Source organism: Eleginops maclovinus, chromosome 4 (genome assembly GCF_036324505.1).
Source record: "Eleginops maclovinus isolate JMC-PN-2008 ecotype Puerto Natales chromosome 4, JC_Emac_rtc_rv5, whole genome shotgun sequence".
In the NCBI taxonomy this organism is placed as follows: domain Eukaryota; kingdom Metazoa; phylum Chordata; class Actinopteri; order Perciformes; family Eleginopidae; genus Eleginops; species Eleginops maclovinus.
This window is the reverse complement of record NC_086352.1, coordinates 4,925,014-4,941,364: the sequence shown is the minus strand read 5'-3', so window position 1 is coordinate 4,941,364 and position 16,351 is coordinate 4,925,014. Positions and strand designations below refer to the sequence as shown.

General features: G+C 44.2%; 1 protein-coding gene across 3 annotated transcripts; it reads left to right on the top strand.

The window, feature by feature from the left end:
* Positions 1 to 483: 483 nt before the first annotated feature.
* wdr59 (WD repeat domain 59) lies at positions 484 to 16,168 on the top strand. Of its 3 annotated transcripts, XM_063882201.1 has the most exons (27): positions 484 to 563; positions 1,565 to 1,614; positions 2,382 to 2,517; positions 2,609 to 2,694; positions 3,387 to 3,467; positions 3,550 to 3,587; positions 3,984 to 4,072; positions 4,243 to 4,359; positions 4,682 to 4,759; positions 4,952 to 5,108; positions 5,277 to 5,356; positions 5,532 to 5,661; positions 5,772 to 5,875; positions 5,984 to 6,148; positions 6,404 to 6,499; positions 6,583 to 6,687; positions 6,810 to 6,931; positions 7,153 to 7,306; positions 8,164 to 8,220; positions 9,292 to 9,425; positions 9,902 to 9,983; positions 11,021 to 11,133; positions 13,587 to 13,734; positions 13,873 to 13,954; positions 14,119 to 14,239; positions 14,620 to 14,762; positions 15,771 to 16,168. In XM_063882201.1, exons 1-27 carry the CDS (start codon positions 510 to 512, stop codon positions 16,004 to 16,006), a joined length of 2,958 nt encoding a protein of 985 aa, XP_063738271.1. In that variant the 5' UTR covers positions 484 to 509; the 3' UTR covers positions 16,007 to 16,168. The 3 variants fall into 3 exon arrangements, with proteins under 3 accessions (XP_063738271.1, XP_063738272.1, XP_063738273.1); XM_063882202.1 differs by lacking the exon at positions 8,164 to 8,220; XM_063882203.1 differs by lacking the exons at positions 8,164 to 8,220; positions 9,292 to 9,425; positions 9,902 to 9,983.
* Positions 16,169 to 16,351: the final 183 nt, after the last annotated feature.

The window sequence follows — 16,351 nt, the reverse complement described above, 5'->3', positions numbered from 1 at the left end:
ATATGTTTCAATTTTCAATCACTCAAAAATAAATTGATAATATCATTATTATTAATAGTATTATTATTATTATCGATTATTTGATTATTAAATACAGCAGCACAAATCAAATAAAAACAATAATAGGTGCTTTTTCAATCAATCATAAATAAATAATACAAATATGATTATCATCATTATCGTTACTATTCATATTATTAGTTGCATTAATTTGATTATTAAATAACATATGAACATACAATACAAATTAAATATAATAGCATGAACATGACAATGATAGATGCATTGTTATTCACTCGATGTTTACATGATCAATATTGATATTATTACTGTTGTTTTTATTATTATTACTGTTATTTATTATTATGTATTTATTTTTAATTTGTAAACAGAATCATCTTATTTCTCATGAATTGTTTTGACCAATCTTTATCTCCCGGGGACCTTGAACGCGGCCCCACGTGACATTTGAATCACGTGATGGGTTGTTGACGGTAGAAGAAGGAGAGATGGCGGCGCGCTGGAGCAGCGAGACTGTGGTGGTGGAGTTCCGAGATGCTCAGGTATTAGAACATTAGAGACTTTAAGAAACTAAAGAGACGGACAGGGGAGCAGGAGGAGGGGAGCCGCAGGAGGGGAGCAGGAGGAGGGGAGCCGCAGGAGGGGAGCCGGAGGAGGGGAGCCGGAGGAGGGGAGCCGGACACCTTCAGAGTTCACTCCCAAATACTTTACATTAATCACACTTTAATTTCAGTTTTGCGTCAATTTAAAAGTTCATTTATCCTTAATTACAGTTTTTAAAGGAACATTACACAAATAATGTTCACAGCTTTGTTCTGAAATTAAGAGTTAATTATTTCAGATTGGAGAAAATAATCCAAAATGAAGAGATAGTTCATAATGTTAATAAAAGTGATTTGCAACTTTTTTAAGGACACAACATTTAATCTACAGATTTAAAACTTGATTATTGTATTGAATGCATTATCGGAATATTAAGTAGCATTACATAAAGTGATTTCATCGATGAATTAAAGTAAAATATGAATCAGGAGTTACTTTTCCAGTGTGAGGTCATTTACTGCCTTTATGATAGTGATATGCAAAATTAAGAAGTAAACAAGTATTTTATTTGCAGCCCTATTTCTACTTTAACTGCCTTTATTTAAATATTCAACAGTAATCTAACATACATACAAAATGATGTATGTTAGATTTCTGCACACAAACATTTGAAGGAATGCATAAAATGTGTTGTTGTTTTTTTGTAATTAATTAAACAGTTCTTACAAAATCAGTCAGTGAATTTGTCTCCATTAAATATTGATTCCCAATTATTTTGTCAATTTTTATTTGAAACCTTTGATGCCGTTATTATCCAAATTCATTTTGGAGGTAATTTCAACATCACAAATATAACACTTCCTCCTCCCCCTCCTCCCCCTCCCTCTTCCTCCTCCTCTGCCTCTTTTTCTTCCTCCTCCTCCACCCCCTCCCTTTTCTTCGTCCTCCTCTGCCTGTTCTTCCTCCTCCTCCTCCTCTTCTCCTCCTTCTATGTTTTCAGGCTACCGCTATGTCAGTGGACTGCCTGGGTTCTCACGCCGTGCTTTCCGGGTAAGTTTAAGTGTCCCTGAACGCACCACAGATATAAAATCATGTCTCAGTTTGATCTAAAGCGTCTGTGTCCCTGAACGCACCACAGATATAAAATCATGTCTCAGTTTGATCTAAAGCGTCTGTGTCCCTGAACGCACCACAGATATAAAATCATGTGTCAGTTTGATCTAAAGCGTCTGTGTCCCTGAACGCACCACAGATATAAAATCATGCGTCAGTTTGATCTAAAGCGTCTGTGTCCCTGAACGCACCACAGATATAAAATCATGTGTCAGTTTGATCTAAAGCGTCTGTGTCCCTGAACGCACCACAGATATAAAATCATGTCTCAGTTTGATCTAAAGCGTCTGTGTCCCTGAACGCACCACAGATATAAAATCATGTGTCAGTTTGATCTAAAGCGTCTGTGTCCCTGAACGCACCACAGATATAAAATCATGTGTCAGTTTGATCTAAAGCGTCTGTGTCCCTGAACGCACCACAGATATAAAATCATGCGTCAGTTTGATCTAAAGCGTCTGTGTCCCTGAACGCACCACAGATATAAAATCATGTGTCAGTTTGATCTAAAGCGTCTGTGTCCCTGAACGCACCACAGATATAAAATCATGTCTCAGTTTGATCTAAAGCGTCTGTGTCCCTGAACGCACCACAGATATAAAATCATGTGTCAGTTTGATCTAAAGCGTCTGTGTCCCTGAACGCACCACAGATATAAAATCATGTGTCAGTTTGAGCTTAAGCGTCTGTGTCCCGCGTCTCAGGCGGCGGTTCCTGTACATGGTGAACCTGGAGGCTCCGTCCGAGCAGCCGAGGAAGATCGGCCGTCAGAGTAAGTGGGACGTGGGGACGGTCCAGTGGAAGCCTCACCGGGACGAGGCTCACGTCTTCGCCGCCTCCGTGAGTTCTACTGCTCGCCATCGAGAGCAAACACTGAGAGGTCTGACACAAATAAATCCTCCACACAACGACTGTCTCTGTGTGTTTTCAGAGTAACCAGCGCGTGGACCTGTACTCGTGGAGGGACGGCTGTGGAGAAATTCACTCCTCCCTGCAGGGACACACCCGGGTCATCAGGTAACAGAAACAAACGCAAAAATGTCCCACTATTTTCTCATTATTCTAACTCTTCCTGTGGCCCTAATCATCTTCTTTATAAGTTCACACTTTCCATCTCCAAATGTTGTTTTCTTTTGATTTTGCAATTCCTCTGCTGTCTGCAACATTCACTGACTCTGTGAACAATGACTTACTCTGTGATGCGTTCACTGACTCTGTGAACAATGACTTACTCTCTGTGATGCGTTCACTGACTCTGTGAACAATGACTTACTCTGTGATGCGTTCACTGACTCTGTGAACAATGACTTACTCTGTGATGCGTTCACTGACTCTGTGAACAATGACTTACTCTGTGATGCGTTCACTGACTCTGTGAACAATGACGTACTCTGTGATGCGTTCACTGACTCTGTAAACAATGACTTACTCTGTGATGCGTTCACTGACTCTGTGAACAATGACTTACTCTGTGATGCGTTCACTGACTCTTTGAACAATGACTTACTCTGTGATGCGTTCACTGACTCTGTGAACAATGACTTACTCTCTGATGCGTTCACTGACTCTGTGAACAATGACTTACTCTCTGATGCGTTCACTGACTCTGTGAACAATGACTTACTCTCTGATGCGTTCACTGACTCTGTGAACAATGACTTACTCTCTGTGACGCGTTCACTGACTCTGTGGTGCGTTCATGTCCTCAGTGATCTGGACTGGTCCTGTTTTGAACCGGAGCTTCTGGTCACCAGCTCAGTGGACACGTACATCTACATCTGGGACACCAGGTCAGCGGGAACACTCTCTCAGTATTAGATACTTAATGTTAAATGAAAGAGATATTAAGAGGATTTGAATCGACCTCCACAGAGACACGAGGAAACCCACGGTGGCGCTGTCTGCTGTCGGTGAGTTTTGAAGGACGGTGTTTGAATATTTGAAATGAAATTCTCCTCCGTCCTGTCAGTGTTTTATTTCTCTTTATTGAATTTGATCCAGAAATTCCTCCAAAGCATTACTTTTCCATTCATTCATTTAAAACTATTTCTGCACAAAACTAACTCTTAAATATCGCAGAGCTTTTGAAATTGTACTCAGATATTATAAATCACTTTAGAATGTTTGAGAATATTTTTCACTTTTTGTGTTTTCTATAGATGTTTTCTTTTATTACACACACTTCAATTATTTACATTGAATTTAGTATTTGAGTTTGAACTTACTTAAATGATTCACATGTATTTATTTATTTAGTGCCATTTTTAAAGTTTATATTTTTTATTTAATTTAATGTGTTTCTGCAGCGGGGGCGTCTCAGGTGAAGTGGAACAAGAAGAACCAGAACCTGCTGGGGTCGAGTCATGATGGAGACGTTCGCATCTGGGATAAAAGAGTGAGACACACACACACACACACACACACACACACACACACACACACACACACACACACACACACACACACACACACACACACACACACACACTGCAGCTTTGTTTATGTAGCGGCAAGAAAGAAGTTGTTGTCAGCGGAAATAAAGATGAGTGTGTTTCTGTGCTTCAGAAGCCGAGCACGGCGGTAGAGTACGTGGCAGCTCACCTCTCAAAGATCCACGGCCTCGACTGGCATCCCGATAATGAGTTCGTCTTCGCCACGTCGAGCCAGGACAACTCCGTCAGGGTGAGGAAAACAAACGCACTCCGAGGGAGGAGACTTTAAACCTATCCAAATCAGAGGTGTTCACTGTCTCTGTGAGGCGTTCACTGTCTCTGTGAGGCGTTCACTGACTCTTTGATGCGTTCACTGACTCTGTGATGCATTCACTGTCTCTGTGGCGTTCACTGACTCTGTGATGCGTTCACTGACTGTCTACGATGCATTCATGTCTCTGTGTTGCTCTCTATGCGATGCAATCTCTCACTGACTGTGATGCGTTCAATGGCTTGCTCTGATGAAAGGTGTTGTCTCAGTCAGAAGTGTTTTCTCTTGGCTTTGTGTTCAGTTCTGGGATTACCGACAGCCCAGGAAGTACCTGAACATCCTCTCCTGTCAAGTGCCTGTGTGGAAAGCCCGGTACACCGTGAGTTCAAACTCTCAAAACTTTATTTAGATACTTAAAATGCAAGTAGCTTTCAATCTTACAATTTCGTGTGTGTGTGTGTGTGTGTGTGTGTGTGTGTGTGTGTGTGTGTGTGTGTGTGTGTGTGTGTGTGTGTGTGTGTGTGTGTGTGTGTGTGTGTGTGTGTGTGTGTGTGTGTGTGTGTGTGTGTAGCCCTTCTCTAACGGTCTGGTTACAGTGATGGTTCCTCAGCTGAGGAGAGAGAACAGTTTGCTGCTCTGGTCGTCACTCGACCTCAACAGTCCGGTCCACGCCTTCGTGGGACACGACGACGTGGTGCTGGAGTTCCAGTGGAGGCCGCAGAAAGAAGGCAGGACACACACACGCACACACACACACACACACACACACACACACACACACACACACACACACACACACACACACAGTGTTTGTCTTCCTGTTTGGAGGTTTTTGTTCATGTGTTGTTTGCAGCATTTTCTTCTTGTTGTTAATTTATGTGTTTTCTCCTCTCCAGGCTCAAAGGACTACCAGCTGGTGACCTGGTCCAGAGATCAGACTCTGAGGATCTGGAGGGTGGACCCTCAGCTGCAGAAGGTCAGCCTCACATTTTATTATCAATAACAAACAAAGCATGTGAACTCAAGAGAAATGAACTGGAAAAATAATAGAAATCAATATTCAAATGGTAAAGTCCTGTGTGTGTGTGTGTGTGTGTGTGTGTGTGTGTGTGTGTGTGTGTGTGTGTGTGTGTGTGTGTGTGTGTGTGCAGCTATGTGTCAGTGACATGGGGGAGGAGCTGATGGAGGGGATGTCTCTCACCGTGGAGTCGGAGAAGTCTCTGTCCTCTCGGGAGCCGGACGGTCAGTACAGCGTCGGCCTCGCTGCAGAAAACCTGACGGGTGAGAAACAATTCAGCAGAAAATCAACAGAAATGAATAAGAATCAAAGAAATAAACGACAAAATGACGACTCGATGTGAAGTAAATAATGTTTGCTGCTCGTCTCTCAGATCAGGATGGCGCTCTGAGCTCCGCGGGGGGTTCAGGCGTCCCTCAGACGTTACAGCAGGAATTCTCTCTGGTCAATCTGCAGATCAGAAACGTCAACGTGGAGGTGAAGATAAAGCCTGTAACAGAAACGCTGTGAGGTCAAAGAAGGACGTTGTGTTCAGGGACGTCCGATATACGGGAACAGGATGTGACATCACGCTGTGTTTTGCAGATGGACGCGGTGAACCGCAGCTGCATGGTGTCGGCTCACTGCGGCAGCCATCAGGTCCACCTGGTGGTCAAGTTTCCCGCTCAGTATCCCAACAACGCAGCCCCCAGCTTCCTGTTTGTGCCCCCCACCACCATCCCCTCCGCCATGAAGACCAAGATCCAGAAGGTACCGACGCTCCTGAACGCACCACGGCAGACACAAAACACAGGCAGAATTTTCCCTGGAATAACTCCCTGCAGAGATCCACTGACATCAACATACATACGTATTTATTCTGTGCAAAATGAACAGATAATAACCCAGATTTACTTTTTGTTTCTATATAAATAATGATTTGCCTACATTTTTAGAGAATAATTCAAACACATCCGCTGTATTTTATTTTCCAGAGTGAAGTCAAATATTTGTGGTTCTTTTCAGATTCTGACGGACACGTCGCTGCAGAAAGTGAAGAGGAACCAGAACTGTCTGGAGCCGTGTGTCCGACAACTGGTGTCCTGCCTGGACTCAGACATGGTGACACACACACACACACACACACACACACATACATCCACACTGTAACACACACAGCTGACAGAGTGTGTTTTCTCTCTCAGACTCAGGAGGACGGTCCCTCCTCTGGACCCTTCGTCCTCTCTAACCCCGTCACTCCCGCCATGCAGGCCTTCCCCCGGGTCACCAACACCTACGGGTCCTACCAGGTAACAAACATACATCTGCAGAACACACACACACACACCTGCATAACACACACACACCTGCATAACACACACATGCTACTCTGTTTCAACTGACATCTTAAACTCCGGACGTTTTCCCGCAGGACGCCAACATCCCATTCCCTCGGACCTCCGGCGCTCGGTTCTGCGGCACCGGCTGCCTGGTGTACTTCACCCGACCAATCACCATGCACCGCTCAGTCCCACCCACTGAGCCCACCCCCAGGTACACACACACACACACACACACACACACACACACACACACACACACACACACACACACACACACACACACACACACACACACACACACACACACACACACACACACACACACACATTGATTCAGTTTTAAATTATATCAATATTTATTAAACATGTATTTCATTGTGTGTGTGTGTGTGTGTGTGTGTGTGTGTGTGTGTGTGTGTGTGTATGTGTCAGGTCTCTGTCAGCTCTGTCGGCCTATCACAGCGGAGTGCTGACTCCGATGAAGATGCGTTCAGAGTCTCAGAGCACGCTGCGGCTCTACAGCGGCAGTCCGACGCGCTCCGACAAAGACACTGTGTCCATCTCCTCCTTCTACTACAAAGAGCGGGTAAACTCACACACACACACACACACACACACACACACATACTGGTCTATCCCCACTGGTGTGTTTTCGTCAGTTTGTCTCTTTCTGTACTTCTGGAAACGTGTGAACTGTATGGAAGTTCATTGAGCTGCTGATGAGAGCGGGTACCCTTCCTTTGTTACGCCCCTTCACGTCGTTAGTCCTTGAGGTGTGAAGTATTTCAAAAGAGCGAAAGCTTTAAATAGTTGTAGAGAAGTCCTTTTTAGATTATATTTTTACTGATTTATTTTCTTTGATCTATGAAAAAGCTGAACTTTTGAGATTCATTTATAAATAGATTTTCTTTTTATAAAAATAATTATATTTGTTTTGGTTTTATGGCTTATTTGGTGATCCAGTTTTAAATGACATAAATAGCAAAATTGCAGCCATTACTTTTTAACTTTATAATGAACCTTTTTTCTCGATGTTTAAAAACACATATTCTTTTTAAACCTGTTTGGTTAAAAAGCTGATCAAGTTTTAAAGGACATACCTTTTTAAACAGCTGAATAATCTTCTGTTAAACCAACAACAGGAGAGATGTGTGGCAGGAAGTCTAACCTTTAATATTTAATAAAGACAACATGGAGAAAGTTGAATTAGTTTGGTCCTGAACCAGCTTCCATACAAAGGCACATTCCCAAATACACTGAGGGTAGTTCAGGGGGCCTGGGAATGTGGAGCGCTCACCCTAACGTCTGATGTGGTGTGATTGTACGTCTCCCTGACGAGCCTCTTTTTTTGTTTTGTTTTTGTTTTATTTTATTGTGTTGTTTTATTTCACCTGCCAATCCCCTGCTGTGGGCCACGCCTCCTTCCTATTCTCCTCCAATCAGAAGCTCCCAATCTCTGCCTCCCGCCGCTGGTCGGTCCAAACCCTCCGTGATTGGCCGGTACTGAAACTGACCCTGCTTCCTTTTTCTCCGTCGCTCTTCTTCTTCTTCTTTGGGCTGTTCCTCGTCACACCGTTTATGATTGTGTTTTTTTGCATGTCTCTGATTGGCTGCCGTCGTCGCCACTAACAGTGAACTGACCTGCGTTCTGAATTTGAAACAGCAATCGATGTCGTTGGTGTCTGAATGAAGACGATAGTGTGGTGCATCATGGGAGTTGTAGTCTTAAGCGTTCTCCGTTAAAGATTGTTTCAGTGTTCAGTTTTTTTTGTTGAGAAATCTGTTTTTCTGGTGGAAACTTGACCAAGTGACTTCCAGCTAACAATCGTTCGCTCAGCTTGTTCCTGTAGAGCTTCAGATCCAGATGTAGCATCACTACATTCCTTCATCCTTCATCATGTTAAATATTGTTTAAAGCACCAACATGCAAAAGAGTGTGTGGTGAACATGGCTTTAAAGTGAATAAATATTCAGTTGATGACAGAAAGCGCTGAAAGATGCTCAAAGGAGATCTGCACCATCTTAGGAGACCAGAGGAAACGCACCGTTATTTAAATGACCAACAGATATATAACTAGTAATTATTACACATTTCAGCGCGGATACTTTGAGGAGCATCAGACTTCAAATTCAGAACCGATAACTGACCTCCTGTCTGCTCTGCGCTCTAATGTTCACTAACGTTTAACCCTGCAGGTAAGTCCCCAACATTTCAGAGCTTCATTTTAAACATTTTGAAGGTAATTTGGCTGTTCAGGCTCCATATGAGAAACCGAACACTCACCATGTTCACTCTGCGAGTTTCCAGGTTTCCCAACGGGCACCATCATCATACTTGAAGTTGTACATAAGTTACAGTAGTCAAACCCCAGGGTGACATCCACTTCTGCAGACAGAACTCATGGACCCTATTCAGTGATTCTGCCTCGCAGTGTGAACAGTCATTGCCATCCAGACCACTTTTAATTAAGTGGTTCTGTCTGTCTGTCTGTCTGTCTGTCTGTCTGTCTGTCTGTCTGTCTGTCTGTCTGTCTGTCTGTCTGTCTGTCTGTCTGTCTGTCTGTCTGTCAGAAATCCCGTCGCTTTAAGACAAAGAGAGAGGGGATGGACTACGGTCACCGCCCCATCAAGCTGGCGGGGAAAGTGATCATTCAGGAGATCTCTTGCCTGCTGCCCGTCCACAAAGCCCTGGGAGAGAGCTACATGTGAGACACGCTGCCTTCAACACGCTACAACACACTACAACATGCTTCAACACGCAGTGACACGCTACAACACGTTACAACACGCTTCAACACGCATCAACATCCTACAACACGTTGAACAGAAAGACTACAACAACAAATGGAACGCGCCAGAAACAGAAAAACACCTCAAAAATAAACCTGGAATTTTAACATTTCAACTCCATGAGTTTTTTGAAACTCAGGTTAAGCTCCTAAATGAACCAAACTCACCAAGGAGTTCTGAGAGGAATGACTCAATTCATTCAGACTTTGTGGAAACACACACATTGAAGAAAAAGACCTAAAAACATTCAAAGTCGTTCAAATGTTGAAAGTCGTATATTCAAGAGAGAGTGATACTGCCTGCATGAAGTCACACCCACCTTGATGTGTGTGCAGTGTTTCTATGTATGTAATATCTGCCGATGCCCCCCCCCCCCCCCCCCCCCCCCCAGCCTGAACATGAACGACATCCAGGAAACGTGTCAGAAGAACGCAGCGGCGTCGCTGACTGTCGGACGCAGAGACGTGGCCAAGGTTTCATTTTCATCTTTCTGTTTCCTTCCTTTTTGTTTTTGTGGCGTTTCAGAATATTTTGAAATCAGAACCAGTGGACATATTTTTAAACAGCTATTTTATTCATTATTTAAAACTCCCCTATGAGATATCGAACGCCCTTGAGATGTTATGTGAAAAGAACGAAAGGTTTAAAGTTTCTGAAAGAAAGAAGTTTCAAACCTTTCTGAAGGGTAACGTAGATTTTGCACTTATGTTTTTGCTTATCTCTTATTCTGTCTCATTTTGTGATCCACTTTTTAAATGACATAAATAGAAAAGACTGAAACACAAATAAATAATCACTAATAATCTTTGTAGTTTTTCCTGCAGAAATGTCCTCATCTGAAGATCTGCTGTCTGTTTATGTTAGAGGGAATATCTTTAGACACCATGGACTCTGAGACACTGGAGTGGACATTTATCAAATGCTTCTCAGACATTTTAAAGATATGTTCTGTGGTTTTCATTTAAATTTACTTACTGGACATTTTAAAGATATTTTGGGGGTTTTTTGCCTTTAATCGGAGAGGACAGTGGAGGACAGGAAGCGAGTGGGAGAGAGAGTCGGGGTGGGATCCGGAAAGGACCAGGGGTCGGGAATCGAACCCGGGTCACCAGCGTACGGTGCAGGGGCCCCAGACAGTCGCGCCGGGGCAGGGGCCCTTTTCCGACATTTTATATATATTTGGGACATTTTTCCAGACAGATTTTAGACACTTTTCTCTCAGCGGGAAAATAATCTCCAACCATTTTAATTATAATCCTTCATGTTATTCTGCCTTTCACGGTATCACCGTAATATTTCAAACCTTTTCTCTCAATGTCACGTACTTTCATAAACGGAACATTTTTTTACTAATTTCTTACCTTTTTTCTACAAGAAGCCATAAAACTAGAAAATATTTGAGCCTACAGAACCGAGAGTCTCCTGTAAAACACTGAGAGCCGCTCAATAAACCTTAGGCTTTTATGAGCAACGTGAGACCCCTTCCACTTCCTTTTCTTTTGTGCTGCAGGTTTGGGCCCTGGCGTCTGCAGCCACCAGCAAGGACCTGAGTCCGGATTCGGACCCGGACACTGAGACGCCATGGGCCAGACACCCGTTCGGGCGCCACCTGCTGGAGACACTGTGAGTTCACGTACTTCCAACAATTACGTTTATTCTGCAGCTTTGTGCAGAGGTGGCAGAAGTACTCAGATCAATATCTTCAGAAAAAAGTTCTAGAACTACAGAGTAAAATATCAAACACTCAGAAAATCCATTTTTATGCCGAGTTTTACCGACAAGCCTCACCTGGGGGTGGACGATGCCATTATCTACCTGCTGCAGCGTGCTCACTCGTACCTGGAGGGGTCGGGATGCACTGTGAGAATCACCCTCTTTGATTTCTCCAGTGCATTCAACACGATCCAGGAAGTAGTGCAGTGAACACTACAGGGAACAGCAGAAGAAAACAGACAGGAAGTAAACACTAAAGGGAACAGCAGAAGAAGACAGACAGGAAGTAAACACTAAAGGGAACAGCAGAAGAAAACAGACAGGAAGTAAACTCTAAAGGGAACAGCAGAAGAAGAGAGACAGGAAGTAAACTCTAAAGGGAACAGCAGAAGAAGACAGACAGGAAGTAAACACTAAAGGGAACAGTAGAAGAAGACAGACAGGAAGTAAACACTAAAGGGAACAGCAGAAGAAAACAGACAGGAAGTAAACACTAAAGGGAACAGCAGAAGAAGACAGACAGGAAGTAAACACTAAAGGGAACAGCAGAAGAAGACAGACAGGAAGTAAACTCTAAAGGGAACAGCAGAAGAAGAGAGATAGGAAGTAAACACTAAAGGGAACAGTAGAAGAAGACAGACAGGAAGTAAACTCTAAAGGGAACAGCAGAAGAAGACAGACAGGAAGTAAACTCTAAAGGGAACAGCAGAAGAAGACAGACAGGAAGTAAACTCTAAAGGGAACAGCAGAAGAAGAGAGACAGGAAGTAAACTCTAAAGGGAACAGCAGAAGAAGAGAGACAGGAAGTAAACTCTAAAGGGAACAGCAGAAGAAGAGAGACAGGAAGTAACAGACTATGTTTTCCATGGAAGCCATAATCAATAATTCCGCAGGATAAAGTGCAACCGGGCGGTCCTTCATGATCATGGAGCTCCTATCGTGATGAGGTGGTGTTCCCTTCATAATGCCGGCCTCGCAGCACATCAGTCCTTACATCGCAGCACATCAGTCCTTACATCGCAGCACATCAGTCCTTACATCGCAGCACATCAGTCCTTACATCGCAGCACATCACAGCACATCAGTCCTTACATCGCAGCACATCTGTCCTTACATCGCAGCACATCAGTCCTTACATCGCGGCACATCAGTCCTTACATCACAGCACATCAGTCCTTACATCGCAGCACATCTGTCCTTACATCGCAGCACATCAGTCCTTACATCGCGGCACATCAGTCCTTACATCGCAGCACATCAGTCCTTACATCGCAGGAAACAAAATCTGACCTCTTACATCTGACTTTCAGCTCGCAACAGCCAAGCTTTGAAGAGCTTCCACTGATTTCTCAGTGCTTCATGATACGGATCAGTGTTCTGTGGTGGAAATATCTCCTTTGGATAGAGATTCAAATCAACAGATTGTCTTTTAATATTAAGTACGCTTCTCACAGCCTGAATGAGGATTGCTCGGGTTGCATCTGGTTAACATGGATTCGTTGAGACCCTGCCGACCCGCTGCAAAACCAGCTCCCTCTGTGGTGATACAGAGCTACACATCTGGTTGTTAATTAAAACATATCGGTGTGTTGTGCTAGGAAGAAGGACTCCCCCCCCTCATGTTTAAGACACTTGAATGAGCAAAACACAACTAAGTTGATATTAAAACCTCCACCACCGCTTCTGTGGATGCTTCAGGTGTTTAATGATAAGGTCAGGGTATAACCACCTTCGGTAGATCCAGAGAGACAGAGAGGGTTTCCCTGAACTATGAAACCAGACTGAGCTCTGATCTGAACAGCATGTGTGTGCAGCTCTGTTCCTGCAGCAGCGTGTTAGTCACACCCATCTTCAGACTGTAGATCTGGAGGGGAGGAAACAGGAAGCGTGTTGAGCAGCTGGTATCTGTATGTTGCTATTTGCTTGTGGATGTGTCTTTGCAACTGTTGGAGTTATTTGCACTTTGTCTCTTCTGAGGCCAAATATGTACATTAATACTGAAGACTTTAGGAAAGAGACGGGAGCGTTTTACTTAAACGAACAAACTCAACAAATAAAACTCAGAGACGGAGAGTTTGAGTTTTGGTGAGACTTTACTCACAGCTGGAGAGGAACAAAGAGAGGGTCGATGTGTGGCTGTAAAGCTGGTGTGTGTGTGTGTGTGTGTGTGTGTGTGTGTGTGTGTGTGTGTGTGTGTGTGTGTGTGTGTGTGTGTGTGTGTGTGTGTGTGTGTGTGTGTGTGTGTGTGTGTGTGTGTGTGTGTGTGTGTGTGTGTGTGTGTGTGTGTGTGTGTGTGTGTGTGTGTGTGTGTGTGTGTGTGTGTGTGTGTGTGTGTGTGTGTGTGTGTGTGTGTTTCTCTGCAGTCTGGATCACTACAGCCACATGAGTGACGTGCAGACTCTGGCCATGCTGTGCAGTGTGTTCAGAGCTCAGACCCCCGCTGACGCCTACTCTCTGTACGGACATCACCCCTCACGACCCACCGTCTTCCCCGCTCACCACTGTCGATATGTGAGTGTACCGGCCCCCCTGAGTTCCCCTCCTCAGTTATCCTGATACCTCCACACGTTGACCGCTGGGCAGTATTTATAACGTGGTCTGTCAGTTCCCTTGGTGTTTCTCAGTCTAATAACTGTTGTGTATTTGTAGTCCAGCTATACGTCCAGCTCCGTCACCTCTGGCTCCTGCTCCAGCACCTCGGACTCCATCACTGCCGTCCCCTGGAGCACAGGTGAGTCTCCATGTTGACATAAAGCCGTTTGGTTGTTAATGTATTCATCTTATTTATTGATTGACTTTTTAAACATTTTATTTCAAGTGTTTATTTGTGAATATGCATATCTTTATTTTCAGTGTTCAATTCTTTACCCATGGATATATTATAACCGTCTGCAGGTAGAGACTGTGAGCAGGTCAACCTGTGGGGCGAGTCCTCTCCAGACGATCACCGCTCTGGCTCCCTTGGGCCGAGCGACCCCCGGGAACGAGAGCGCGAGCAGCACGACATGAACAAGAGGTGGGAAACATAGCGGACGTTTCTGTCACAAATAATGTGCCAAAAGTTTTGAGTTTTAAATATATATATTTATATCTAAAGAAATATTAAAGCATTTAACATTTTCACATATATCTTTGGAAGAGTTTGAATATATCACTTTGGAGGTTTCTGTTTGTTCGGCCAAGTGATATTTAAGTGTGTATATATTCTTTATTAGTGTTCACATTTTTAAATATGTATTTTATATGAATTCATTTATTTAACAAACATGGTTCATTCCTGGAGCATTTGTGGTTTTTATGTAAGGTTTGAAATAGCACGGATGTATCATCCAGAACCGCCTGTCCTAAGGTGCGATGTGTAATACAGTTTGCTTTGTGACGTCCCCTCCTCACCAGACTGCTGGACCCGACCAACACGCTGCAGTTCGACGACTTCAAGAAGTGTTACGGAGAAATCCTTCACCGCTGGGGTCTGAGGGAGAAGAGAGCCGACGTCCTCAAGTTCGCCTCCTGCCCCCCCGAGCCCCACAAAGGCATCGGTACGTCCCTCTAGCTCTGCTGCAGAGACGTCCTGTTTGTCCTATAGTATATATCTAGATAGATGTGCAGCGATCCCTCCTTAAACGAAGAAGAATCCACAGGAAGTGGAGTCTTGATCAGCCTGAGTCCCACTTATGACTCAGCCACATACTAAACCAAGTAACGACTCGACTTCCTGTCTTCTTCTTCTGCTGTTCCCTTGTGTTGACTTCCTGTCTTCTTCTTCTGCTGTTCCCTTGTGTTGACTTCCTGTCTGTCTTCTTCTGCTGTTCCCTTGTGTTGACTTCCTGTCTTCTTCTTCTGCTGTTCCCTTGTGTTGACTTCCTGTCTTCTTCTTCTGCTGTTCCCTTGTGTTGACTTCCTGTCTTCTTCTGCTGTTCCCTTGTGTTGACTTCCTGTCTGTCTTCTTCTGCTGTTCCCTTGTGTTGACTTCCTGTCTTCTTCTGCTGTTCCCTTGTGTTGACTTCCTGTCTGTCTTCTTCTGCTGTTCCCTTGTGTTGACTTCCTGTCTGTCTTCTTCTGCTGTTCCCTTGTGTTGACTTCCTGTCTTCTTCTGCTGTTCCCTTGTGTTGACTTCCTGTCTGTCTTCTTCTGCTGTTCCCTTGTGTTGACTTCCTGTCTTCTTCTGCTGTTCCCTTGTGTTGACTTCCTGTCTGTCTTCTTCTGCTGTTCACTTGTGTTGACTTCCTGTCTGTCTTCTTCTGCTGTTCCCTTGTGTTGACTTCCTGTCTGTCTTCTTCTGCTGTTCCCTTGTGTTGACTTCCTGTCTGTCTTCTTCTGCTGTTCCCTTGTGTTGACTTCCTGTCTGTCTTCTTCTGGTGATTTTTCTGACGTCTCTGTCTTTTAACCTTTATTTTGAGTTACATTATTGAGTATTAACAACCTCTGAAGGTCTGAATCAGACCAATCAGGATCAGGAATTTAACTAAGCTGGGTAATTCTTATGTTTGGTTTTTATACAATAGTATTTTTTTTAAAGAACCAGAGTGTGTGTTGTCCCTCTGCAGAGTTCGGTGTGTACTGCTGTCACTGCCGCAGTCAGGCTCGTGGGACTCAGTGCGCCGTCTGTAAACGCCTCACGTTCCAGTGCGCCGTCTGCCACGTCGCCGTTCGGGGATCCTCCAACTTCTGCCTGAGCTGCGGACATGGCGGACACACGAGTCACATGATGGACTGGTTCAGGCGGCAGGACGAGTGTCCGGCCGGCTGCGGCTGCCACTGCCTGCTGCAGAGCACCTTCTGACAGCACAGGGACGACCCGGGACGGAAACAAATGCACCCCATCCTGCAGGGAGGAACTTTCTGACAGCACAGGGAGGCCCCGGGACGGAAACAAACACACCTTCTGCTGAATTGGAGTATCTGATGTCTTCTAATTTAAGTTCAAAATAAAATCATAAGAGTATCTGAAATGGGTCGTTCCCTTTTACTTTATTTTGGCAGTTTTATATAAAAGATATTTAGAAAATGTAACTAATAACTAAGAATTGTTACGAAAAAGAGCAAACGTGTGTCCATAAACAAAGTCACGTGCACTGTGGATGACTTTTGCGACTCGGGAACTCGGTTAGATTTTTGCTCTTTAAAT